Source organism: Engraulis encrasicolus, chromosome 2, assembly GCF_034702125.1.
Source record: "Engraulis encrasicolus isolate BLACKSEA-1 chromosome 2, IST_EnEncr_1.0, whole genome shotgun sequence".
NCBI lineage: Eukaryota > Metazoa > Chordata > Actinopteri > Clupeiformes > Engraulidae > Engraulis > Engraulis encrasicolus.
This window is the reverse complement of record NC_085858.1, coordinates 21,746,063-21,773,993: the sequence shown is the minus strand read 5'-3', so window position 1 is coordinate 21,773,993 and position 27,931 is coordinate 21,746,063. Positions and strand designations below refer to the sequence as shown.

General features: G+C 43.3%; 3 protein-coding genes across 5 annotated transcripts in view; all 3 read left to right on the top strand.

Annotated features, from left to right (window-relative positions):
- Positions 1-96: 96 nt before the first annotated feature.
- foxred2 (FAD-dependent oxidoreductase domain containing 2) lies at positions 97-7,546 on the top strand. The gene is made up of 10 exons (XM_063183673.1): positions 97-223; positions 817-1,027; positions 1,487-1,792; positions 1,994-2,245; positions 2,769-3,116; positions 3,352-3,518; positions 3,818-3,983; positions 4,797-5,023; positions 5,615-5,785; positions 6,340-7,546. The coding sequence occupies exons 1-10, from the start codon at positions 193-195 to the stop codon at positions 6,585-6,587; spliced, it is 2,127 nt and encodes a 708-aa protein (XP_063039743.1). The 5' UTR covers positions 97-192; the 3' UTR covers positions 6,588-7,546.
- A 2,580-nt stretch (positions 7,547-10,126) lies between these two features.
- Positions 10,127-16,985, top strand: ankrd54 (ankyrin repeat domain 54). Its single transcript, XM_063214151.1, has 8 exons — positions 10,127-10,765; positions 11,061-11,108; positions 11,207-11,305; positions 11,929-12,000; positions 12,393-12,440; positions 12,903-13,027; positions 16,263-16,370; positions 16,596-16,985. Exons 1-8 carry the CDS (start codon positions 10,393-10,395, stop codon positions 16,662-16,664), a joined length of 942 nt encoding a protein of 313 aa, XP_063070221.1. The 5' UTR covers positions 10,127-10,392; the 3' UTR covers positions 16,665-16,985.
- Positions 16,986-17,180: 195 nt separating this feature from the next.
- hmgxb4a (HMG box domain containing 4a) overlaps positions 17,181-27,931 on the top strand; it is a 12,297-nt gene continuing 1,546 nt past the window's right edge. For 2 of the 3 annotated variants that reach the window (XM_063183648.1, XM_063183629.1), the window contains exons 1-11: positions 17,181-17,254; positions 18,000-18,101; positions 18,216-18,346; positions 18,567-18,645; positions 19,851-20,717; positions 22,019-22,273; positions 23,635-23,831; positions 24,119-24,200; positions 24,349-24,413; positions 24,509-24,611; positions 26,009-26,175. In XM_063183648.1, the coding sequence (XP_063039718.1) occupies positions 18,065-18,101; positions 18,216-18,346; positions 18,567-18,645; positions 19,851-20,717; positions 22,019-22,273; positions 23,635-23,831; positions 24,119-24,200; positions 24,349-24,413; positions 24,509-24,611; positions 26,009-26,175 (1,983 nt within the window). In that variant the 5' untranslated portion in view covers positions 17,181-17,254; positions 18,000-18,064. The remainder of the gene's footprint in view (positions 17,255-17,999; positions 18,102-18,215; positions 18,347-18,566; positions 18,646-19,850; positions 20,718-22,018; positions 22,274-23,634; positions 23,832-24,118; positions 24,201-24,348; positions 24,414-24,508; positions 24,612-26,008; positions 26,176-27,931) is intronic. The other variant, XM_063183638.1, reaches the window with a different exon arrangement.

Below are 27,931 nucleotides of genomic sequence, written 5' to 3'. Positions count from 1 at the left end.
AATCCATCTGCTTTCCCCTCAGCCCCTCCTCTTATTGTATGACGTCCGCTGATTGGTCCAGACTAGGAATGACGGCTTGTGGAGTTCTGCCGCGTTATGAGAGGCTGCGCATCCAGCTGTTTCACACGGCGATTCAAAATCAAAATACAAGAAAATGTAGGGTTTTGCGGGACTTAAATTCACGTTCCTCGTATGCTATGGTTGGGGTCGGTTACATCGAAAGGTAAGCAACACATGTATTTACCCAGTTTCTCTGGGTAATCGATGGACTGATGGAAAATTAGCGGGAGTGGTGATGAGGTGCCACCCCGGAGTCCAGCATCGGAGTTGGGTGCTGTTTGACGCACAGCGCGTGGATCTATCCTCGGGGCCCATAGCATCTCTTGTGCAACATGCAAATAATGGCAGTTTATTTCTTTCGTTTTGCCCTGCATAGTTTCATCTGCTTGTAGAGAGAGGAACCACGTCTTATCGGAATGCCATTTGAGTGAAGGACATCACCAGATGTTTCCCGTTACAGAATAGTTATAATATCTGATATAATAGTTACAATAGTAGAAACACTTCCTGAAGGAATTTCATAGGGTCCAAAGATACACACGCTTCTGGACATACATTGTAGGCAGAATAGCAGCACAACAAAATGTTCAGTGTGGTGAAAATAGGGACAGCCATGCTTGATGAAAGTAAATACTGTCATGTGTTCTCAGTTTTTGATCATGGAACATTTGTTGTTACATACACAATTGCATGGTTGCATAATACAGCAACTTCCATGATATTCACCCCTTACATTTTTTTAATTTATTTTTTTAGATCAGATGGAACTCCTTTTCCTGTCTCTCCTCTTCACTCTCATCAGCTGTCACCCTGAGCACCAGCAGTGTGCTAACATCACCCATCACCATGACTACTGCGTTCTGGGCGCGGGCCCTGCAGGTCTGCAGATGGGCCACTTTCTGGAGAAGAATGGACGAGACTACATCATCTTGGAGAGGAACAGTGGACCCGGTAGCTTTTTCAACGTGTGAGTTGAGGTCCTTACTTCATAAAGTGTGAAATGCTTCAGGTTATTACTATTTTTCAATTTCTTCAACAGTGTTTCAACAGATTACGACTAGGGGGTGGTGTTTGGGGTGGCTGTAATGGTGGTGCTGGTAATGGGGGTGTTGTGAGTCAGAAAACTCAAGAACCAAGATTCAGTAAGTTTGTTGCCACATCTACACGTTGATATGAATTTGTTTTAGCACATTTCCGGCATCAATGACATACAATGGGGAAAAAAACACAACTGGAAAGCACATAAGTTCAGGACAAACAGAGCGTGCAAGACAGCCATGGGTACACGTACACAGATCGTGAACACTAGACATTACCCAGTCGTTGGACAACAGACAATACTGACTAGGAAAATACTGATGTTAGTGATTATAATTTGCTGTGTTTCTTCAATTTCATTCCAATTCCAATGTCCTTGCCTCTGAAGGTACCCAAGACACAGGAAACTCATCAGCATCAACAAGATCTACACCGGGAGGAGGAACCGAGAGTTCAACCTGCGTCACGATTGGAACTCCCTGCTGAGTGACAGGCCGGACTTGCTGTTTCAGCGAATCAGCCGGCAGCTCTACCCAGAGGCCGACGACTTCCCCCGGTACCTGTCCATGTATGTGAAGGAGCTGGGCCTGAGGGTGCGCTATGGAGTGGACATTGGGAAGATACAGGCCACCAACCTGAACAACAAAAGAGGATACATCCTCACCGATCAGCATGGGTCCATCTTCACCTGCAGGTCTGTGGGAATGGCTTGTACTTGTACTGGTACTTTTGCCATTAATGTTCCCTTGTTCTGTATGCATTGTTTGTGAATGTATTTACTTTATGGCGCTTGGAAGTTGTATACTGTGCTTCATTATGGAATGAGGGTGTTGCTTTCTCTCTCTCTCTCTCTCTCTCTCTCTTTCTCTCTCTCTCTCTCTCTCTTCATATACAGTGTTCTGCTGCTGGCCTCGGGTTTGTGGGTGCCACAGCAGGTAGACTTTGTGGGTTCTGACTTGGTGGAGGGTTATGAGTCCATTCCTGTGGATCCAGAGGAGTTCAGGGACCAGGCAGTTCTGATTCTGGGCAAGGGCAACTCAGCCTTCGAGACGGCACAGAGCATCATGGGCAGAGCCAGTCGCGTGCACATGTACAGCCCGAACCCAGTCAGGCTGGCCTGGCAGACCCATTATGTTGGAGACCTCAGGTAGGATGGAATGTTTTTTGCAAGCATTTTGTTGCCTTGTGTACATGTCATTTTACTGATCTGTTGCTAGTGTGGACTTGGTATCTTTTTCACCTGGTTAAAAAAAAAAAAACTTGTTGCGTTGCCATGTGGATGTAGCCTTATATGCAGTGTTTCCTGCCGAACATTTGTTAGTGATGATGGGTTGGGGGTTGGCTGGTATCAGAAACACAGGACTATCATGATTGGAAAGTGTTGTGATATTGCATTTATTCACTTCTGCTACAGTGGATTCTGGAGACTGTTTGGGGCTTCGTTTAAAAATGGAATAGTCACTTTATTTTTATGGTTTGTCAGCTGTTTTTTGCACTGTGATGGCCTGGAGCTCCATGTGGTCTTTCATGTGTAGCCCTCTGATACACTATGCCTTCCTTTTGCCCTACCAGTCCATTATTGGATGTGCTCAGCAAAAGCTTTGTGTGTGTTACGTCAACCATGCTCTCCCTCTCTCTCTCTCTCTCCCTCTCCCACTCTCTCTTCTCAGGGCTGTGAATAACGAGCTGCTGGATACGTACCAGCTCAAGTCTCTGGATGGCCTGGTGGAGGGAAGCCTGGAAGACATCGCCATTGTACGCAGAGAAGAAGGAAGACGGAAAGAAAAAAGGAAAGGACAGAAAGACAGGAGAAAGAAGACGAAAGGAGGAGCGGAGAGAGGACAGCAGCTGTATCTGACGCTGACCGAGTTGCTGGACGTCAGCTCCAGGAACCGCAGTGCCAAAGTGAGAGCGGAGAACCTGCCTGGGCACTTCAACGACAACTTCTCCCTAAGACAGCCGTACGATCGCGTCATCCGCTGCCTGGGCTTTCGCTTCAACTTCTCCATCTTTGATGGGTGAGCCTGGATTTTTGACTGATAAAGAAAGAACAATGTTCTTTGTTCAAATGTTCATTATCATTGTTTTCATGAATATTTATATTGGTTAATGCCTTTATAACATAATTTAAAAAACAATGAAAATAAATTCATGTATCAACAAGCATGATATTGAACATCATTGATTGCATACTGTCTGTTACATGGGCGGGAAAAAAGCTGATCAATTGATCTTGTCTGATCATGTGACCAGGTCTGCGCGGCCTCTGAAGAGTAAAGGTGCCAGAGGGCGTTTGCCAGGAGTCACGGCGTGGTACGAGGGCCAGGGGAATCCAAACATGTTTGTGCTGGGCACAGCCGCTCACTCCCGCGACTACCGCTCCTCTGCCGGAGGATTCGTACATGGCTTCCGCTACACAGGTACATTTTAGATGATAAAACTCAAATTTAAGTCCTGAACAGACATCTTGATAGTGCAAGTGGTTGGCTATTAATAATAAATGAATTAGAATAGAATAGAATAGAATAGAATAGAATAGGGATAGTACATAGAGTATTAGGGCATGTTTGTTAACTAGTTGATGTAATAGTGTAACTCAAGCAGCTGCATCCTCACTTTCAAGACGAGCACTATAGCCGAAATACAACCGCATCACATCTTCAGTGTTTATGGATGATTTTTTTGCCCTGCCTCCCATCTGGTCCATTCTGTTTTTCAGTCCGAGCAGTCCACAGAGTTCTAGAGCATCGTCACCATGGCAATGCTTGGCCTTCCACCAGGCTCCCAGCCAATCAGTTGCTCTCTCGGCTGCTAAAAAGGGTTAACGAAGCATCTGGGCCATACCAAATGTTTGGAATTCTGGGGGATGTTGTTTTACTTCATGGGTAAGTACGGCTTTGTGATCTTTATTTCGCACACTTCAGCTGGCAGGTGTGTTGTAGATAACCCATAGGTCGCCAAACAGAAAAACTATAAAACACTGTGACCATTTCATTTTTGCTGTATTCATGACGTTTTGTTCTTGTGATGAAAAAGTGAAGCGAAAGCAAAAGTGAAATGGTCAGTGTGCTGGAGTTTTATAGTAAGAGTTCAGAGTAAGAGTAGAGTAAAATTGGGGCAGTCATGGGTGAGCGGTTAGGGCGTCAGACTTGCATCCCAGAGGTTGGCGGTTCGACTCCCGACCCGCCAGGTTGGTGGGGGGAGTAATCAACCAGTGCTCTCCCCCATCCTCCTCCATGACTGAGGTACCCTGAGCATGGTACCGTCCCACCGCACTGCTCCCCATGGGGGGCCACTGAGGGCTGCCCCCTTGCACGGATGAGGCATACATGCAATTTCGTTGTGTGCAGTGTGCAGTGTTCACTTGTGTGCTGTGGAGTGCTGTGTCACAATGACAATTGGAGTTGGCGTTTCCCAATGGGCTTTCACTTTCGCTTTCAAAATTGACTTTATTAATCCCCAAGGGGAAATTAAGGTTAACGGCAACCATCCAGGGCGGCGCCCCACCCAGTACTTCCTATTAAACTATTCCTATTAAACTTCCTGTATTGAGAAGTCTGCTTCCTATATAACACCACCCTATGAAAATTAGTCTATTTTGCCATTTTAGTTTGTAATAATGGTGTTATTATGCATTTACAATGAAGCAGTCTGGGCGTGTCACTTTAACCAATTATTTCTCTGTTCTTTCCAACAAGCTCCTACTGCGAGTATCTGGAGGAGTTTCCTGTCCAGGCCTTGCCTGAGTTCCCTGCTCTCTCGGGCCATGCTGTCCCAGCTAAGGGGCTCCTGGTTCTGGTGATGCAGTACGGTCTGAACCGCACAGACTCTCTGGGGCTCGGACGGGCCCAGTCTGAATGGACTCGCGCCTGGCGGTCCAGCTTTCTACACCCGGTCCTCTATTACTATGACACGCTTCCTGCAGGTGAGATGAGGGGCACAAGTCACTTTTGGAAAAAAAAGTTTACTTTTCAATGTCTGGATTTTCAACACGACTAGCAATATGGGTGGTATTCATTATGATCTCATTGAAGAGTATGTGATCAGTGTGGTCAGATTTTCATTTTATGACTGAGCCCACCTTCATAAACTATATGTTTATAACCATAGTATATATATATATTTTTTATAATAGACATATACGAATAAACACCAATATCGCTGCGGTTCTCTTCCAAGGGCCAGCTGGCCATCCCTTGCACCAGACTCAAGGCCACCAGTGACATAGCCTTCCATGTAGCTGCTCCATTCCTTTGGAATAACCTACCCAACCACATTCAAAATGACCCTTCACTGTCCATCTTTAAACAACACTTTAAAACCCATCACTTTTTGAAGGCTTTTGGTTGGCTTCTAGTGTCCACAAGCACACACCTATGTACATACTTACCCACACACACCTACACTGCTTTCTTGTTAAGCAACCATGGGTTTTGAAAGGCACTATATAAAACAAAAATATGATGATGATGATGATTATTATTATTAATATTATCCATGTGTCATCTCTTCACAGAGGAGCAGATGCGTCTGCGTCCTGCTGGTTGGCCACTGCCTCGGCCCAGTGCTGTTCACCACATGATTGAGGACTTCCTGACCGAGTGGGACCAGCCCGTCTCCCACAGCCAGCCCCTACGCCGCTTCCTAGAGCACTGCTTCCAGAGCGACCTCCGCGCCTTTTATGCAGGTCTACACACCATCACTTAACTCAGCTTAAAGGACCAGTTCAGTCAATTTCAACATGCAGTTGTAATGTTCGCACTACCCTGGACTTGTCAGTACCTGAGTTTTTTTTTTACTTGTTCTTCAGCCTTTTCCGAGATCTTGGTCATTGTAATGGGGGCAGCGCTTTGTTTACATTTCAAAAAAACATTTTTATTTATTCCCAAAAACATCCGAAAGGTTATACAACATCAGCAGACTTAATGTTATAGCGTTTGCGGTTTAACAGGGAAGTTTGTGGTCTGGTGGTGATAAACTTGTCATGGGGGCACAGATAAGTATTAGTACTGTATGTGTTGTATGTTCTGTCCTGTCCATGTGCACTTTTGACCACCTGAGTGTCCCTTTTGGTATACCAATTGGGTAACATACTGTAAACCAGTGGTTCTCAACCTTTTTTTGAACAAACGCGAACAGACTATAAACAGTACCGTGCTGTCCTGTGCTGTATTGTATACAGTAGTTTCTGTTCATGTTGTGATTCTGGTTAGTGAATAACTGTGTTTTGCCTCTCCACAGAATCATGTTTCCAATTCTCTCTGACTCGTCAGAAGCCCCCGCTCTTCTGTCGCCAGGGTTACCTCAAAAGGCAAGGGATTGTGGGTAATGGTCAGTTATTGCAGCGTGCTGATGATGCTGGACTCATACCTGAGCTCCAGGACCCTGAGGCCTATGAAGAAGAGAATACACAGCTGCCACAACGCTACTTGGCACATACCGGAGTTGGTGTGAGATCAACCATGAACCTTGACCTCGATGGGCTTTGATTGACTGACTGTTTGATTGTCCAAATAGGACCAAAGATCTGTAACAATGTGGACCTCCTCTACCTCCCGAATTCCTATTCTTAAAAGAGACGTTTACACACTAAATTCACATTTTGCTTTGATTGCATGTGTGTGTATATTATAGGCTGACTACTTTTTGATATAAAGCAACAGTACACAATATTGTTGATAAGTGCCAAATATGAATGTCAAAATATGTAAAGTGGAAGTATTTTTGTATTTATACATTTGCTTTATGATTCCATTTTTCATGTAACGCTGCTGGGACATAATGTAAATTATAACTCATTTGTGAATTTTATTGTTACTCTGTTCCAGTGTTATGTCACTAAAGGCCTATTCATTTCACAAACATAAAGGGAACATACTCAATGCAGAATGTTCAGGTGGAAAATATATTCAATGCTTTTTTACAGAATCCGTCTCTCTTTTTTTTACTCAGATTATTTACTGTCTTAAAATGTAATAGGCTCTAGATAGACTACAAACTAGGCCAATATTTTAGACAATATTTGTTTACACACCCTGATCATTTATTGATTTTAAAAAATCTGTTATATGGAATTATGAAACAGACTCATGATGATTCTACTGCTGTCCACTCCACTCCAGGGGTAATGTACTATCTAGTTTAAGCAATGTTGCTTTCACCTTTTAATGTCAATTACCTAACCCAGATAGGCCTTTAGCCTGAATAATGAGTCTGACCCATGGAAGATGCAACACCTGTATACATTTAGCCTACACCGGATGGGGGCAGGTGACTCTGTGCGGGCCCGCGTGTTCAGCAAGCATAAACACTGTTCACATCACTGTAGCCTACTGTTGTGGCATTGCGCAGTGTCCTGACAATGTGGTGGTGTGGATTTTATACAAATAAATAAAAGAATAATTGTTGTTTCACTAAGTGGTCAGATGTAAGACCTGCCCCACCCCCTCCCCATGACAGTAGTTGTAAGTATTTCCCCATTGTATCAATGGATTCCAGTTGCAACTGGGAAAGACCATATTGGTATTTAATGACAGTTTTGCCCAAAAAAAAAATCACACAATCTAGTTTGTGTCGCCCTACTGCCAGCAGCCTGAGTGAGCAAGTCGCCTCCACGCTACTGTTGAACAAATGTTTTCTTGATACAGCTTAATGAGTTTCTTGGATTTGTTCACACTTGATTGCATCGTTTCATTCTAGCTGGGAAGAATCAGCTCGACTGGGCTGTGTGGGGAGAGAGAGAGAGAGAGAAAGCTCACGCCACCCAACCCCAGCAGATCCAAGAGCCATGGAAAAGACAGACCCAGTGGTGGTGCCCTCCTCAATTAAGGGTCAGTTGTCATTTGAAGACAAGAAAAGAAAAGTAGAAGTAGTGGCCTTGCATGAAGAGACTGGCCACCAAAGACGATGGCAAACCGTCAGGCACTCCGAGTGGTGAGCTGAGAAACAAGTTGGTATTGGTTGGCGTTTTGTATCCTTAAAGAGCATTTCTCTATATAACTTCCCCCTACATGAATGAATGTTTGAGGTTTGTCGTATAAAAACACACTGAAATATTGGGGACATACTATTTTCTTCATTACTTGTCATGTAACTGACCGGCACAGGTCACATAAAAAAACCCTTTATGCACTGTCACTGTTTTACTACACATTATGAATCATTTCTATTCCTGACAATGCCAACAGAAAACAAAGGTAACTCTTAATTTTAACGTGTCATTGTTACAGTGTACTTACGTCCTTAGGTACAGTATGAATAGTGTAATAACATAATAAGTTGTGTGATTATGTAGGCGTAAGTACAATTGTATTTACCTAAAGTATTTTTCGTGTAAATACATGTTGTAATTACAATGTAATATGAAGGGGTTTTTGTTTTGTTTTGTTACTTTGTCAAAGCTCTGAATTCCTCCAGGGGAAGCAATGTCTGGACTATGACCCAATTAAAGGCACCCTAATGATTAAGTCAATGAATCACAGGAAAACCTCAACTTTATAGTAACTCCTCCTTGTTATGCATATTGCTGTGGATATCCAAAATGGTATTTTTGATTGGCCGAAAATTGAAAAACTGATCTGCAATATATTTCTGGATAAAATGGCTTGCCATAACCTCTGTGGCTACCAACGTTTTACCCCCCTAAATAATAATGTAATGATTGATTAAACCCTCATTAAGACAATACAAATATTACCAATCAGCCCTACATTATTTGTACAGTACACCCATATAAGCAACATGATCTGCCAAAATACTTTGCTCCTGGACACAGAATTATTTTCCGTGATGGACACACAGAAGTGCTGTCTCTATACTCCCACAGCGCTATGTTTCCACAGTCTTGTGTTTTCTCAGGATTTTTCTAATTTCAAATATTTTTTCTCAAAAATCAGAGATCAGGCTGCTATAAATGTAGACAGTTTACACATTTATATTCATCGTTAGTGACCACACTGATTCTGGGTGGAGCAATTTAGGCGAGTAAGTGGATTTATCACTGCTACTGTCAAGCATATAGTATTTGCCAAGTTATTGAGCATACTTATTGTCATACAAACCATACTTAGTCCGTTAGCTGTTTTAAGTCCTTGTTACTCTTTGATATGGTGGAATAATTATGTTCCTACTCTCATGTGATGTGCTTTGATATCAGTGTCTTGGTACACGTGGATTGTTACACAATGTAGTACAATGTAACACCTGCTTGTATGCCATTTTTACCCTTTGGTAGTGGAATAAGCCCATATTTTATCTATTTTCTTATTATTACACTATTATTACCCCTTTCTTACACACATATAGATGACATCTAATAATAACGGATTAAAAAAATGTTATCATAGAGTCTGCTGCCTGCTATGATCACCAGGCATCTCTCTTTCTCCAGCTGCAGAGTCAGACCACCTATCAGGTAGGTGGAAACACCATCAGTGTCAGACTCAGTCAGCCACATGACCCCTTGCCCATTCTTAATTATTATTTTCAAGAGATTGAAATTATGTTCACTTATTGTTTCACATGGAGGTCTACTGACAATGTCTAAATTCTCTAAATAGTGTTGCCTATTTATTGATTGATTGATATATTTATTAGGGCTGTAGGGGTTAAGCACTGATGACATTTTATCTATAGCCTATACTTTATATTTGCAGCAGCTTATTTGGAAGAAAAAAGCTACACATTGGGTGCATTATATTATAATAGCCATTATATATATATATATATATATATATATGCCTAGTGAAAGCCAAATGGTGGTGGTGGGGGTGGTGGTGGTTTGTTGGTGGCGCGTGAGTGCGCGCACATCAGGGTTTGTCCCACATTATCCCTCAGAAGCATAGCCTACCCCTTACCCCCGAGGCCACAAGCACAAGTGGAGGACTGGAGTGTGCATATTGGAATGCAAGCCTTGTATGATAGGCCTAATGAGTCTCCTGCCATTGGAAGACAGAGATGAGTATCGGTCGATTTTATTGGTCCCTGTTGTGTTACTGAAGTTTGGAACTGGGCGGAAACGTTGACGTGAAACTGACGACATGTTGGATCGTAGTGCGTTGGGTGTTGCCCTGTTGTCTGCATTCAGGTCAGTGAGCCGAAATGACATCTGAACAGTAGCGGTTTCCTCGTTCCCGACTGTGAACTTGGTAGTATGCTAATGTGTGCAGCCAAACAAGAGATGCTTGTCAGAACGCGTTGAGAATAGCTGTCACGAAATGCATCTAATGTGAGATCATCTACGCTTCGCTTTTATCGTGGGGAAGGGATCTAGCCTTAGCAAATGTCCTGAAGAAAATGGAAGAGTGGAATCCAATCGTTGGAACCTTTTCCGACGATGAAAGGTCAAGCTCCGAAGGCGAATACACACTCGCAACAGGAAAAACAGAAGGCGCCGAGAAAGCGCAGGACGGGGCTGAGAAGGGACTGGACGGGGGAGCAACCAGCGATGGGTTTGGCATCGCTAGTTTTGGGGACAAAGCGCTCAGGCTGAATCGGACTGGTCAGACAGCCGAGCAGGAACTCCGATACCTGCACTTGTTGTGGGAGCCAGGGCGAGCTGGCCCCACGGCGGGAGTCGGAAGTAAAGCGGGGAAAGTGACGGGAAGCCGAGCCAGACGCCATATGAGAGTCCGGCGGAATGTGGGGCCGATAGGGAAAGATTTGTATGGTAAGCATCAAACATGGCATCCGTCTTGATGAAAGCAACATTTCATGCCAGACCTCCCAACATATTTGTGGATATTCACGCCGGGCGTGCATAAATCGTGTAGGCCTACATCAGAATCTTGTTGTGAATGTTAAAACTTTATGTGTCTTGCGGGTTAATATTCACAATTATATCCGCTCTTGCGTCCAGAGTGCGCACACACACCTGCGAATTGAAAACAAAGGGGCAGCCACCGGTTTATGCAAAGCAACTGACGACACCTGTTTAACCCAGCCTGTGCAATATTTTGTTTCAGCTGTAAAGAGGCTCCGAGAGGCTGCGAATGGAAATGACATAGACACAGGTGAGACATTGTTTATAATGTAGATCAGGGCATGTAAACAACATTGTATATCAGTAAGAGACCTTGAATCACCATCCTACCAATGTTTCCTTGACCAGTGCGGCGTCTTCTGGAGGACGACATCGATCCCTGTGCGGCGGATGACAAGGGAAGAACAGCTTTACATTTCTCCTCCTGCAACGGAAATGAGACTATTGGTGAGTGCAACTTACAACACACATACTCTTCTGACGTGCTGTGTGGTGTCTCTGCAATGTATTCCTGCCACGGTGTGATGATCTGATGAGGGGCATTGGTGGCAGAGTAGATTAGAGTATCATTTATTAATCCCTAGGGAAATAAGGTGTAGCATGCATAGGCCTACATAAATACAGAATACACAAGACATTGCACACATCATTACACATACATAATACTCTTGCATGCATTCAGCCAAAGGCAGATCTCACTCACTCACTCACACACACACACACACACACACACACACACACACACACACACACACACGAGAAGTACAAGATGAGAAATGATGAGAAGTACAAGTACATGAGAAGTACAAGAGTGGTTCATCACGTGTCCAGGAGTGGGTGTCAGAAGTCATCATTCATAGTCCAGAGAAAAAGCCAGGGTCAAGTACGCATCATTGGTCCACTACTGTATTTGCAAGTGTCAATGTCAAGTCTGAAACTTGACTGGATTTGAGTCCAATGTAAAACGTATGTCTCTATGATGTCTACACACCACAATTGTATGTCTCAAAACAATTTGATCAAGATGGTAAACGTGTGCTACTTTTCTTTGTACCTTATTACCTGTCCAGTGCAACTGCTGTTGAGCTATGGAGCAGATCCTAACCAGAGGGACAGCCTTGGGAACACCCCTTTACACTTGGGTAAGACAAACGGACATTTAAAAAGGCTACGGGAGTTTGGTCTCTAGCTCAGAGGGTTGTAGGTTGTAGGTTCAAATCCCCACCCTTAACACTCCCTGCACTTCAGTCCTTGAGCAGGGCACCTAACCAAACATTGCTCCAGGGACAGTAACCTATACCCTGCACCTAATAGCTGTAAGTCGCTTTGCATAAAACCGTCAACTAGTTGTACCGGTAATGTAATGTATGAGCATTTATTATCTTTCTATATAATGCTATGCTATATAATTGATTACCCATGGTGTTTGCATAGAAGGATTGGTAAGAGTCTGACACTCAGAATTCCGAATATTGAGATTTCATGATGCATCACCCAATAGTTGAGACTTATGTGGATGTGTCTTTCTTCACAGCTGCCTGCACAAATCATGTGCCTGTCATCACGACTCTACTGAGAGGAGGTGAGGTTCCGGGACTGACTGGACATTTCATCCTTAGTTATTTTTTTCTCTCTGGACAGAGAGCACAGAGTGTCAGTGGTGAGGGAGTGTAATGAAATGTTGCCAAGGAATTAAAGTAAACACGGGAGAGCTGTGACACAGCGTGCTAGGGCACCCGTCCATGAATGGACTTGACTGGCTATGGGGACCCAGTTTTTAGTCTGGCCTGGGTCATATATCCCAATCCTACACTGTCTCTCTCTCCCACTCATTCCTGTTGCTGCATGCAAACAAATAAATATATAAAGAAAAGCAATTACCGTAAGCAAAACATAACTGATACTGCAAAGCTGAAAACACTTAGAGTATAATAAGATGATGATAGAGTAAAGAAGACAAGAATATCTGCAGAAATGCCTAACTAAGGGCTAGAGATAGTTGTCAGTTGTAAATGTCAGGAGTAAACGTTGTGATGTTTTCCAGGTGCTCGTGTGGATGCTCTGGATCGTGCTGGAAGGACTCCACTGCACCTAGCTCGTTCCAAACTCAACATCTTGCAGGATGGAGACTCCAGGAGTCTGGAGACACTACGAGGAGAAGTCACACAGGTGAAGCACATATTACTACTGCTGTCCTTCCTCAGGTCTTAAGTGAGCCTGGTATGAGGTCAGGTGGGATTCCAGGGTTATGCATGTTTAGATGTGCTCAGACTTGGTATGTTTTAATTAGGGATGTACGGCCTGGTTGACGGGGTTTGGTTTCAGTGATCGGAGTAGGATTCAGTATTTGGTTTCGGCTAAATCTTAACCAGGTGGAACCTTGAAAATCAGGATTCTGTACATCCCTGGTTTCAAATCATTCTGTACTAGGTTGCTATTGTCTCTGGTCAGTACTCTGAGCATACACCCCATCATATCAAACTGCACCAGAGAAAGGTTGACTTTGGCCGTTATACTGAAAAGAGAGATTCGTCTGATGAAACAAAACGTGGGAAGTCACTGGAGCATGGATGTCATGTTGATGTCAAAATGTCATTTTGACTCTGATGAAGATGTGCTAGCGGCAACACGTTTGTATGGCAATGCTCTAAATAAAAGCACAAATTAATCTTAAACATCTAGGATATTCCGGTGACTTTATATTCAGTCCTCTTCCATTTTGTACCCAAACTTTCCATTTACATTGATATTTGCATCAACATAAGATCCATAGGATATTGTTCACTTGGTTCTGGTGTTAAGTCTCATACCTGACAGAAGGTGACTCTGCGGATTAAATTCTAACCAGCGTAGCCCTTTCATGCAGATGGGATCACTGGTGATCCCATTCAAAATTTGCTGAAAAAGCTTAACTACATCATACCAACATTACTATAACATTATCAAGAGTTATGTAACAGATTAAAACATGGTCATAACCCTTTTGTTGACGATAAGGTTATAACAGTGCCTTTGCATGAAAGGGTTAAGTTGCTAACATATGTAAGGCATAGTGTTGTGAGTGGTGACAATTATCTTAAAATAAACCGAGATAAATTAATGCAGGGCCCGTCCAAAGCGCGAGAGAGAAGCACAAAACACAAATACACTTGAGCTCCGAACCTTGGAGTGGCTCACTCAGGACTAGTCTCCATGGAAATGTTTTTTTAGTGAATCCCGTATTTTTGTTTTTGTTTTTGTTTCCACGTGGCTCTGGCATTTTGGCTATACCAGAATGATATTTTTTAACGGATTTGAGTAAATGGGATGTTGGTTAGCTTTCTAAAGGATGTGTAATAACTCTTAATATCTACGCCTCTTTTGAGTATTTACCCTGTAGTGTCAACAACTCATCCGTGGGAGATGTTTGTACAGTGTGACGGAGGTCATCTTGCACCTGTTCACCCCCCTCGGGGATCGAACGTGCGACCTCGTCAACTACAACGGTCCAGCAATGGGAGACACAGTACGATACCGCTGGGCCAAGAGACCAGTCTCTCGGCCCAACGGCACGAGACTGTATGAGGCTATCGGAGGGAGGTTTACCAACGTTCCACGCCAACTCTGTGCTAGTTAGCCTCCGTTACACTAGCAGGCACCATGTGTGAACAGTGAACACAGTCTTCATGTGTGGAATGTGCAAGAAAACATGGTACATATTTTTCCGGCGCTATGCGTAAAACCATCAGTAATGTTTGTGGTGTGTGATGTGTTCTACAGTGAGTCCAATATGTATTTGATCCCTTGCTGATTTTGCCCGTTTGCGCACTAATAAAGACATATTCAGTCTATAAATGTATGATAATATGTATTCAAACATGGAGAGACAGAATATCAAAAAGAAATTCCAGAAAATAAATTAAAATAATATATTTTAATTTATTTGTATTTAATTTAGGCTAATAAGTATTTGACCCCTCTAGCTAAAGAAGATAAAGTGCTTTGTGGCAAAGCCCTAGTTGTCTAGCACTGAGGTCAGATGCTTCTTTTATTTGATGACAATGTTTGTGCATATAGTAGAACATATTTTTGCCCATTTTTCTTTGCAGATTATCTCCAAAACATTAATAGTTTGTGGCTGTAGCTTGGCAAATGGGAGGTTCAGTTCTCTCCATAGAATTACTATAGAGTTAATATTTGGAGACTGTCTAGGCCACTTCACGACTTTAATATGCTTTAATTCTTTAATTATTATTGAGCCACTCCTTCGTTGCTTTGACTGTATGTTGTGTATTATTGTCATGTTGGGAGATCCAAAAATGGCCCACCCTTCAGTGTAGTGGTGGAGGGAAGGACGTTTGCACTCAGGATTGCACATTACATGTCTCCCTCCATCCATTTGTTGACGATGTGAAGTTGTCCTGTGCCTTGGCCAGACAAACACCCTCAAACCATAATGATACCACTTTCATGCATGATGGTGAGGAGGGTGTTCTTGGGATCATAGACAGCAGTGCTCTTTCTCAAAACACATTGAATTGTGTTAATGCCAAACAGCTTGATTTTGGTTTCATCTGACTACAGCACCTCCTTATCATATCCTAAACCAGCCTGATGTCCGTTGGCAAACCTCAGGTGGGACTGCACAGGTTCCTTCTGAAGTAGAGTTACCATGTGTGCACTACAGGATTTTAAACCTCTGTGGCATTAAGTTCTACCAGTAGTTTTCTCTGTGATTTTGGTCCCAGTAGCTTTGATATCATTGCCTAGTTCAGTTCTAGGGTGCTTTCTTTCTGTTCTCATGGTTATCAAATCCATACAAAAGGTCAAATCTTGTATAGAACCCCAGACAGGCGGATGGATAGTCATTTCGTATTCCTCACATTTTGGAAGAAATGCATCAACAACTGGGTCATTAATACCCAGTCTCTTTCTTGTGACTTTGCCGCCCATTTAATCTTTGTTCAGGTCTAAAATCTTGTCCCTGATATCATTTGACTGCTCTTTGGTCTTTCCCATGCTGGTGAGGTTGGAGTGTGACTGATTCACTCATACTATGGACTGATTCTGCTGATTAAATGTGTCTTTTATGCATGTTAGTATGTACAGGTGTCTTTCATTCAGATGACAAGTTGATCGGAAGTGCCCATCTGGTCTGTGGGCCCGGAACTGTAATCAGTTGGCAGGGGATCAAATACTTATTTTGCTCGATGAAATGGAAATAAATTAATATATATTCTCTTAAGTTAATTTCTGGATTTTCTTTTTGATATTCTGTCTCTCCATATTAGAATACATATTATCATAACATTTACTGACTGATCATGTCTTTGTTAGTAGGCAAACCAACAAAATCAGCAAGGGATCAAATACATATTGGACTCACTGTATGTCATATGTTACAACATTTTCAATGTCTGTGCAGATCATTCAGATGTTGAGGGAGTACCTCAACGTGATGGGCCAAAGCGCAGAGCGTGAGAGACTTGAACACATCTCCACACAGCTGCAGCATACACGCACTAAGGAACAGGTATCTCATTCTCCTCCTGTTGGTTATCTGTCATGTCTTGTTTTCCTAAGTAACACTCATACAACTGTCAAGGATTTAAAATACCGTTATAAAGTATGCGTAATGGCATATTTACCAGACTAAGCTAAGTTCACTAAAGAAAATGTGCTACTTTTGTGTTTTTTTGAGTGTATGTGTGTGAAGGAAAGATTGAATGTTCTCACGGATGTTTTTTTTCTCCCTTAGGTTGATGAAGTAACAGACCTGTTGGCAAACTTCACATCTCTCAGCTTGCAGAACTTAGGTGATAGGTAGAAATGATGGCCAAGTGGAAGGTGTCGGTACGCTGTGCGTGTGTGGGTGCTTTTTGTGCACACATGTAATTGAGACCAATTTTGACTGGTGACCATTTTAAACACTTAAAAATAACTATTTTCCCCACACATTGGAGTCACATCATGTCTTGTAGCCTATTCTTCAGCTCTCTGCTGAATACTGTTTTTCTGTCTCAAGATCTGTGATGCCTTTTTTCTGTTGCCTTTTATGGATGTCATTTGTTTATGGTAAAGAAATTGTGTTTTTTGTACATGGATGTTGAAATGAAGTGAAGAATTAATTAAAAAATGATAAAAGGGGTGTTGTGCTTTCCTTTTATGTTTTCTTGCCGCTCTGGTTTTCTTTTTTATCTCCATGTCTGGCAGTCCATAAGCACCCTATTTAGGGTGTTGTGTATATTTTTTATTCTTGTTTACTCTCTCTTCATAAAAATTACACACAAAAGACGGCTCTGTGCTTGTAAAACCAAGGCAGCCGCTTAGTCCCTCCCCCTCCCTGGTTGTTGCATTGTTGTTGACAGAATTCAAAGATGGCGACTGGCTCCGCTTGATCTTCGGGGACCCGTAGAGGTAATTACAGGGAGACTACTTAGTTATTACATTATCTGCGGCTTTGCGGACTGTGCCACTACTCCGTTTATAATGAAAAATAATTTACAAAGCTGTAATTAAATGCATAGCACTGTTAAACAGTGAATACATCACGAACTGGGCCTGTACTGTGCATGAGCCAGGGGATGTACTGACATATCTGCCTGTGCAGCTGCACGTCGCAACCGGCTTGGACAGTGTCTTTGGTGTCGGATGGGAAAATGGGATACTGCTGGAGCGAAGGGGGTGTGTTTGTGTATCTTTTCGAAAGTAGGCGGGAAGTACCCCTTCGAAACAATGTCCCAATTTCGGCAGTTACTGTAACATCACAGATTTAGTTTGTATCGCAACACACCGCGCATTGTTGAAAAAATGATACATTGGCGCCAGCGAATTATCCAAGTGACCAATTGCCTGGCCAACTACAGCTGCTCACTGTGTTGAATGTTAGACAGAGGTTAGAGCGGAACGTCATCGTGTCAACATAGCCTACTCTACGTGGACCATTTCAAAAATATTTCTGATAATTTAGGTAGGCTACAGGTATCCATAGTTCTTGCCATATCCTCAAAGGAGGCTTGATGATAGTGTCAATTTAACTGTCTTTAAATTTACAAATGACTCCCACATGGGCAACTGTGTACATTTGGTCTGTAGGCTATTCTGTATTTCATAGAGCATGAAAAGTGAAAGTTGTCCCTTTAAACCTGTCTTTAACCCTAAGGAGAGGGGATTCTTCAAGAGTCTCTGACAGGACTCCTAGTCTGCAACTGGGATCTAGGGTCAGCAATGGCTTTCGAAGAAGTCAAGAAGAAAGGAGTAATGGGCAAGTATTCCTGGGCCTAGCTATCCCATCTTTGAAAAAAAAAAAAACCTACACCTAACTGCTTAATTTCAGCACAGGAGTTTCTGACTAGAAAACCTCATTTCCCCTGTGTAGACATGTCAGTCATGGAGGGAGACATCAGCTTGGTGGCAGGCCGTAGCCAGCGAGAGAAGAGGCGCTCTTACAAAGACCTCCTGCGAGAGGAAGAGGAGATTGCGGCGCAGGTGCGCAAGTCCTCAAAGAAGGTAACATGAAGTGGTTGGGGTGTTAGAGATGGGTTAAAAACACTCACATCACTACTAGTTATAGTTAGTTATCATTCCCCAACCCTGTAGTATTAGGTCACTAGCTAGTTAGTTAGTGTGTGTATGTGTGTGCGTGCGTGTTTGTGTGTGTGTGTGAGAGGCTTTTTGTTGAAATAATTGCAAACACATTTGTCCTTCATTGGCACCTCCTCTCCAACAGGACTCGGAGCTGTTCCTTTTGGGTGGAGACGGGCATAAGAAAAAGAAAAAGCATAAAAGTGATGACTACCACCACAGAGGTACAGTCATTTCAAAAATATCCCCAAAACAGCGCCTCTGGGGAGTTTGTGTCTACCACGGTCTGCTTCAGCATAAAGCGTAAAGCTCCACGTGACAGGATGTGGTTTTCTCTGGTTGGCTTGCAAGCCATTGTGCATTTAAAAAAAAAATTAGCAGTTGCTCCATTTTGTTTCAGATTAGCAACCAAATTGTCCTGTAAAAAAGACCGAAATGAACTCATCACCACCACAGCAGTGTATGCTCCCAGTAATTATTTTTTATGGCAATTTGGGCACTAGACACAGATTGACAGGCTCACGCCCAAAAGGTCAGCAATAAAAAAACATGTACTGGTGTTGTTGACTTTATGTGCTTCATTTTATTGGCCTGTCCTGCAATCCACCCTGACACCCAGATGTGGAATAGATGCCAACTCTGACTTTAAGACAAAATGTGTCAAAGCGCAAAGCACAAATAAAACAACACTACATGACTGATGGTTGATTAATTCAGGCTTTCCTCCTTAAATTGCTGGTCTGACGTGGAGTAACACGTTTTAGTTCTTGTCACTATGACAAGTCTGACTCTGGCTAAGGCAAAATGTGTCAAAGTGTTGGTCTTCTATTTGCTCAAATTTTTAAAAGTAACAGAAAATAACAAAATAACAGTCCCTTAAAACCTTTATTAACTCTTAATTAACATATTTTAATGAACTAATTATAAACAAAACATTTTAAAGTGTTATTAAATGTGTAAGGATCAACTCACATTTTCACAGCAGAGTGTCAATCTGCCCCAGCTGGGTGAGTTTGTTTGCCTGCCGGACACTTCTATAACCCGTTTTCTTGATTTCTTGATTATTATTTGTTCATTATTTACAAAGTGTTTTTAAAAAGCTTTTTAGCGACTCTTATTCTAAAGTGTCACAAAAAAAATACAAAACTGAACATGGATTAATCCAGACCCTCCTCTTTGCCTTGCTTCCTGCTTTTCCTCTGCATACTCCTTTTTCCTTACTGGGCAAGCTGTGTAATTGTTTTGGTTTTATTTTAATCAAATCATTTTGCAGGCTTTTCTAAGTTCTTTTGTTGCCTCAAGAGTGTGAAGGAGAGGGCTCTTCCCTTCTCTTGCCGAGGGAAGATGTTTTTAGTTGAAATATATTGTATGTTATGAACTGATGGTGAAATCCAACAAATGAGTATTAAATCTCTCTCTTCCTCTGCAGACCACCACGGCTCAGGCCCCCCTGCCCACAAAAAGAAGCGTAAGTCCTCAGACCGTTCCCCGTCCCTCTCCTCCTCGCACCACCACCACCACCACCACCACCACTCCTCTTCCTCGTCCTCCTCTTCCTCCCACCCCACGGACACGGCCATGGGCCTCCTGCACGCCATCACCTCCCCCCTTGCCACCGGCTCTGAGCCCAGCCCCAACGCCCCTCACAAGAAGCCCGCCCACCCCCCTTTCCCCTCCTCACACTCCTCCTCGCACTCGTCAAAGGAGCGCAAGCGTGAGGGTGGCAGTGGTGGTGGTGGAACCAGCTCCTCCAAGACGGGAGGTGGTGCTGGAGGAGGACACTCCCAGCACCCTCACCAGCGCTCGGGCAGTGCTGGTGGCACATCATCGTCATCCTCTTCCAAGAAGCACTCGCACTCCTCGTCTTCCTCGTCTTCGTCCTCACGGTCGTCGCTGTTCCACGGTGGTCCTGGTGGTGGAGGTGGAGGTGGAGGTGGAGGTGGTGGTGGAGGGGCAGGTCGAGGTGAAGCAGAGGGCTTAAAGATGAAGCTCATCCTCTCGCCCAAAGAGAAGAGCAGTGGCAGTGGTGGGGATACCACGCCCGGGCCAGAGAGCTTCCCTTCCTTCCCGGGCACGCAGCACTCGTCCTCCGTGCCGAATCCTCTGTCCTCCTCCTTGCCCTCCACACCAGGCCTCATGCCTTCTTCGACCACCTCCTCCTCGTCCTCTGTTAAGAAGAGCAGCGGGAAGAAGGAGAAGGATCGGGAGCGGGGCTCGCAGCCCAAGGCCAGCAAGAAGAAGCAGCAGCAGGTCCCAGAGCCACTGCCCGTGGTGGGCAAGGAGGTGGAGGTGGAGGGTGAGCCACTTTTTTGTATGTTTTTTCTTTTTGCCCGTTTTAGACTTTATTTTACAGGACAGATGAAGGTGGAGACGGGAAATGAATGGCAGAAAGAGATGGGGTAGGGTTGGAAAGTGACCCAGACCGGATTCGAACCTGGGGCCTGCTGGGCATGAAAGCCCATAATGAGGGCTTAGGGCGCTGTGACACAGCCAGACGCTTTTTGTTACATTACATTACATGCTTTTATCCAAAGCATCATCTTATATTTGTTTTAAGTACAGGGTATTGGTTACAGTCCCTGGAGCAGTGTGGGGTTGGGTGCCTTGCTCAAGGGCACCTCAGCCATGGAGTGAGAGAGTGGAAAGGAGGGTTTCGAAGCTGCAACCTTCTGATTTTGAGTTCATCACTTTAACCATTAGGCCATGGCTGCTTTTTCTCTTTTTCCTGTCAAAGTTGCATCTGGAAGCTCTATCCACCAGCTACACACAATGCCACAATGCTAGTTTTTCTCTTACAGAAGCTCTGTAAATGCATAGTAATGTATACACTCCATTAGGGCTGCACAATTAATCAACAATAATCGAAAATCGTGATAAAATTGTGAAATCGAAGTTGTGATTTCAATCGTGATTTAATTGTGGCAATAGTGACCTACCTTTGAGAGCGTCCTTGAAGCCAGAACATACTGACAGGCTGGTGTTTCTGGCCAGAAATCTGTCCACCCAAGTTTCATGCTATTGCCTTTACATAATTATTACAATTAATTTTATTTTGCTCATCCCGTATATAATTCATTTTTGGTTATATTTCATCTTGTTATAATTTTCAAAAATATGCAAGAAATCAATAATCGTGATTAATAATCTTGATGACGATTTTGACCAAAATAATCGTGAATATGATTTTTTCCATAATTGTGCAGCCCTACACTCCATGAATTCTTTTATCGTTCTTAAGTAATTTGGCCTCTATTTTCAATTTTCCTTTTGGCATTTTATATTCTCATCTGTTTGTTCATCTGTTTGGTCACCAAATGCACCTCTGATTCAGTGATGCTGTAGTCCTATCTGTGTGTGGCCTTTTGAATTTTCTCTTGCTTTCTAGCTTCTCTTCCTTCTTGAGGAGCTTGCATGTGTGTTTCCATGTGCCAATGACTTATGAGTATATATTATAACATATGGTATAGCTGTATAGTAAGATGTGTCTTGTGTTTTCCCTGTGTACCTGTGTGTTACTGTCTAACAAAGAGCGGAGGTGCGCTCTCTGAGCGCTTTTCTAGTTTGTAATATTTTTTTAACCCTGCATCACCTCTACAGCAAGGCACTATGGGAGTTCTCTGGGCTCGATGGGTGGCGACAGCTCATCTTCGGGGCCAGAACTGGAGGCCGGAGAGCTGGTCATCGACGACACCTACACCCACCTCTCCAAGAAGAAGAAGAAGAGCAAAAAGAGCAAGAAGAAGAAAGAGAAAGAGAAGGACAGAGAGAGGGAGAAAGACAAGAGCTCCAAGGAGAAGAAACATAGCAAAGGAAGCAGCAGCGGGAAGAAAGGCTCCTCCGTTGAGAAAACAAGTAAATACACATTTATTATTTACAACATTTATTATAACTGACTACTACAGTGTTTATGTTGCATTACTGACAAGTTGCCTTAGCTGTTTGAGCCACAGCCAAGCAAGTTCAGCCAAGCAAGTACTGTTACTGGGAAGACAGATGCTGAGGCACTCAAGGTTGCAATTTTTTTACTTTTTTATTTGGCTACAATGCCTACGCGTTTCGGCCCTTATGGGGAGGCCATAAGGGCCAAAACGCGCCCTTCTTCAGGGCGTATCTTGATGCGCCCTGAAGAAGGCCATAAGGGCCGAAACGCGTAGGCATTGTAGCCAAATAAAAAAGTAAAAAAATTGCAACCTTGAGTGCCTCAGCATCTGTCTTCCTGGACCAAGTTTGAGAGCCCCTACACTGATGAGCACCAAGGAAAAAAGGTGAAGACCCAGAAGCACTCCAATTACCTGCTTGTGTTTGATACTGTTACTGGGAATTCACCGGCGGCGACAAGATTAAGCGACAGAGAATCACTGGACTGTGCAGCAGGAGCAATACGAGCGATTGAAGCGAGAGTAGGGTATGTCTGTTAAAAGCAAAATGCAAGCAGCCCAACATTCCCATTGGCTGTGGCGGCTGTCGCCGAACCGCATCATAGCTCATTTGCATAATATTTGCTGAATCCCAACTACAAACTGTCGCTCAAATCACCTCTAGTCGCCCAAATTGCTTTTGTCTCTTCTGTGTCCAGTGACTCAATACAAAGCCAAATACTTCCGTCGCTGGAATCGCTCAAGTCGCTCTGGTCTAGGGCTGCACAATTAATCGGAAAATAATCAAAATCGTGATAAAATAGTGAAACTCGTGATTTTAATCGTGATTTAATCATGGCAATAGTGACCTACTTTTGAGAGCGTCCTTGAAGCCAGAACATACTGACAGGCTGGTGTTTCTGGCCAGAAATCTGTTTTATGCTATTGCCTTTACATAATTATTGCATTCATTTTATTTTGCTCATCCCGTATGTAATTCATTCTTGGTTATATTTCGTCGTTATAATTTTCAAAAAAATCTGCAAAAATCAATAAATGTGATTAATAATCGTGATTATGATTTTGACCAAAATAATCGTGATTATGATTTTTTCCATAATCGTGCAGCCCTACTCTGGTCTATTCGTGCGATTACACTGGGGACCCAGGTTTGATTCCAGCCTGAGGTCATCACCCATCTTTCCCTCCCTACCATTTCCTGTCATCTCCTCACTGTCACTATCGCATAAGGGCATAAAAAACACAAAAAGAAACATTTAAATATTGCTGACAAGTTAAATGTTTTGCTCTATGCTTGCTTGTTTGCATGACAAACACTGTCTTTATGGTTCACAGATCCATCTCGGAGCCACTCCCATTCTCACAGTTCAAGCAATCACAGCACTTCAGGTGGCATGTACCCCATGCCCGGCCCAGTCTCTTCACATCACCACACCAGCACGCCGATGCCAACGCCGATGCCAACGCCCAGCGAGAAGAAGAAGAAGAAAGAGGACAAAGACAAAGACAAAGACAAGCAGGACAAAGAAAAGGTCAATGACGGCACTTTCTTTCTATGTAGAGAGGTACTGTATAGCTGAAACGGGAACTGGAAGTCAGGATGTAATATCGCACATTCATGTAAATAGGGTGCATAAAAACAGAAACACGGACAAACAGAAACAGTTAAGGTAATAAGTAAGGTAAATAATTTTAAAATCTGTGGAAATCTCAGTGGTTCGAGAAATGGCAGACAGCAAGGTCTTGAAATGCCACAACAAAAAAGATTGAGTTGTTCAACTGTGTTTAAAACCTGTATTTTTCCGTTTGACTTTGACAGCCCAAGAAAAAAAACACCACCGCATATCAGGTATTTTGTAAGGAATACAGGGTGAACATCAACGCCGAGCAGCCTGGACTGGGTAAGGCATTTATTCATATTTCAGAATATCATTATCGAACACTAATGTACCTAATGTAAAGCATTCATTGTATTCACTTCAACAAAACCCTTTTTTCCATGGAGGGCTATGAAAGTTAAGATTTCTGTTGCTGTTCTTGTCTTACCAGTGTTCGGTGAGCTGAGCAAAAAGCTTGCAGAGGTTTGGAAGCAGCTTCCTGAGAAAGACAAACTGGTGAGTCTCTGAAGTCAACTGTACAGCACATATGCAGTCCATGTGCGTGTGTGTGCGTACGTAAACATAAATGCCACTGCACTGTCTATCTTCAGGTCTGGAGGCAGAAAGCGCAATACTTACAGCATAAGCAGAACAAAGCAGAGGCCACCACTGTTAAACGCAAGAGTACAGCGGGCGACGGAAACAAGAGTAAAGGTGAGGTGACCTTTCATTACCACGAATTCTCCCTTAATGACAGCAAATCTGGAAAAAGTAACATCTTTATGTTTCTTCACCCATTTTAGCCTAAGCCCTTTTTGGGGAAAGGTGCAGCTCAAATCTCAAGAATCCGAATTCAGCGTATATGTTGCTCCAGGACACAATTGGTTAACAAAGCATGGCTTTCACTTAACCTTAGCAAGTCAACCCATGTCTTCAATATTGCAACTCCAACTATGCAGTACAGTAGATACAGGGGAGAAACTGGTAATAATACTTCAGAGAAATATGAGGAATTCACATCTTCTGTTCAGGTCAAGGGCGACAGAGTTGCAGCCACCACAGCAGGCAAAGAGCAAAAGCTGGTAAAGTACTCTTTCACACTGTGCGTGAGGGAGATAAGCTTATCAGCGTAAGAGCACAAGGCGATAGTTTATCACAATCACTACTACATAATGAAGGCAAGGTAGATCAAATGGGGGTGGCTTTGGATGTGCATAGATGTGAACATAGATGTGAATGTGAGTATATATGGATTGTGGTGGATGAATTGCCGTCTTTCTATTCTGTCCAGTAGGATGCAAAGGCATTTGATTAGCGACCTTTTGCTATCCTACCTCTGAGAACTTCCCGTCTGTGGGACACTTGCCAGACCATTCCATCATCCTAACTCCCATCTTCAACTTGTGCTTGTGGACTAATATTTGCAATAAAGTTTCCCCGCTGTCTGCTTAGCCACAACTTTTGAGCGACTTTTCCCCATTCAAATGACCTTTGAACTGTGCTTTTGTGAGATATTGAATTAAACTTTTGTCGTCAACGACTTCTTGTGACGTCATCACGAGGCCATAAGCACAACAGAGGACAGGAGTTAGGCCAGGGTGGTGCAACCACAGCTAATGCCACTATTGTATGGATTACATTGTATGGGTTTTTTTAGTGGATTGTCTGACTACATATACATTGCAGTACATTAAAAAAGTGAAGTGAAAGTGAAAGCCCACCTGGGAGTGCACACTGGACACAACGGAATTGCATTTATGCCTCACCCGTGCAAGGGGGCATCCCCCAATGACGTCCCAATGGAGCAGTGTGGCGTGACGGTACCATGCTCAGGGCACCTCAGTCATGAAGGAAGATGGGGGAGAGCACTGGTTATTTTATTCCCCCCACCATCTTACCGGGTCGGGAGTTTTACCAGCAACTTTTGGGCTACAAGTCTGAAGCCCTAACCACTTACCCATGACTGTAATGCCCCATCACTAATTAGCATTAGCTGTGGTTGTTCCACCTCACGTCTTAGCCCGAAAAAACGTCTTTGTTCCCTTTTCACTAGTAGCTGATGCATTTTTCTTATTTTCTCTCCTCCTCCTCCTCCACCTCTTGCTCCTCAGGCTCCGGTAAGGGTGTGGGTGCAGGCTTGTCTCCTGGGCGGGGCTCCATGGGCTCGTCCCTGTCCCCAGCGCGCCCCCCTGAGGTGGACCCCATCGACGCTGCCGCTCACCTGCAGCTCCTGGGGGAGTCCCTCTCACTCATCGGACACCGCCTCCAGGAGACAGAGGTGACACACACACACACACACACACACACACACACACACACACACACACACACACACACACACACACACACACACACACACACACACAGTGTGCTAGTAATCACAAAGACAAACACATATAACATAGACTTCAGAATGTTGGACCAGATTCGTTGAAGGTTCTTCATTGTCCATTTTAGTGAAAAGGGTGTGTTTAACCCATTTTGTCCTAAGCCCTTTTTTGGGAAAGGGTGCCCTCTACTTATTAAATCCTTAATATCTCAGCCTCCAAAGCACATACAAATATGAAATGAGTTACATTTAAAAGCCAAGACCCTCCCCTTGCATTGTAATGTGTTCATTCAGCCCTAACCTACCCACATAGTTAATAAAACAGCTCAAATCTCAAAATCCTGAAACACCTGTATATGTGTCTCCAGGACACAATGGGTTAAAAGTGTTGAAGCTCCAAAAACAAGTCCAGTTATTTACACTGTAACTCCTTGGACTATTGGACCAGTCTTCTGTCCCCCTGCCCATCAACTGAAATAGAATTAGCCAGTGCTAAGCTCCCGACGGTACTATTAGTAGTACTACGACAAGAGTGAGATATTGATCACTGAGTCAAGATGAGTAGGTTGAAGCATGTTTGTCTGTTTCCAGTCAATCGGTTAACTAGGGCAACTGTCTGTGTGAGTTTCACGCTCAATGCTCAAACTGAGGTTTATTTGGTCATGATTGGAGGAAGGGGCTTTGCTTTCAAAGTGTGTGGGGGTTATGTTTTTGATGATTAAAACTGTGAAAGGCAACCTTGTGTTCTATTTTTCTATTATTAATTATGGGATTAATCATGTTTGGCCCAACATGTGGAAGAAATGGTATCTTGTTGAACTGAATTACATTAATTACATTGTCTTAAACACCTTTGACTCAACCTACAGTATAAATCAAGGTTTGAGGTAATGAGAGTTGCTATGTCACCAACAATTCACACCGTTGACTGTGACTTTACAAGGTTTTTCACACAACAAGAATTTGAGGGACATTGAAGTCCATTTTCAGAATTAAGACATTCCATTAGACTTAGCTGATGCTTTCTTTAATCCAAAGCGACGTAGTTATTTACAGGGTATTGGTTACAGTCCCTGGAGCAGTGTGGGGTTAGGTGCCTTGCTCAAGGGCACATCAGCCATGGAGTGAGGTAGGGAGGTAGTGGAAGGGTGGGATTTGAACCTGCAACCCTCTGATCTAAAGCCCATTTCCTTAACCACTAGGCCACGGCTGAACCACTGTTACTGGTTTGCTTTCAATTTTTACTGGGTATCAGTAATTGCAACAGCAGGCAACCTGCAGACACATGCGGGATGCAAACCATGTAGTTTTTATTCAGCAGGGATACATGAACGTCACTGTGAACATGGCTTTATTGCCCATTTGGTTTTATCTGACATTCAAATGCAGGCACTTCATTTGAGGTTTGGTTGAACTTTACTTAAGTGCATGTTTTGAATATTTTGTCGCACTGTGCTGGATATGGCTGCAGCGTGCAACATGTAGACTAGGCCCTGGTTGCACAAGAACGACCGTTGAGATGATAGAAGCTTTGAAGTCTACGTGACAGATCAGTTACATGAGAGTTTCCATGTTCATGGAGTTTGTGGGTTCTGAAAATATTACAGTAGATCATTTAATTCTGATTCTGTTGCTGGGGATGTTTCTGCTGTGGACAAAACACTTGCATGAATATGTTCACACATCATACATCACACTCTTCAAT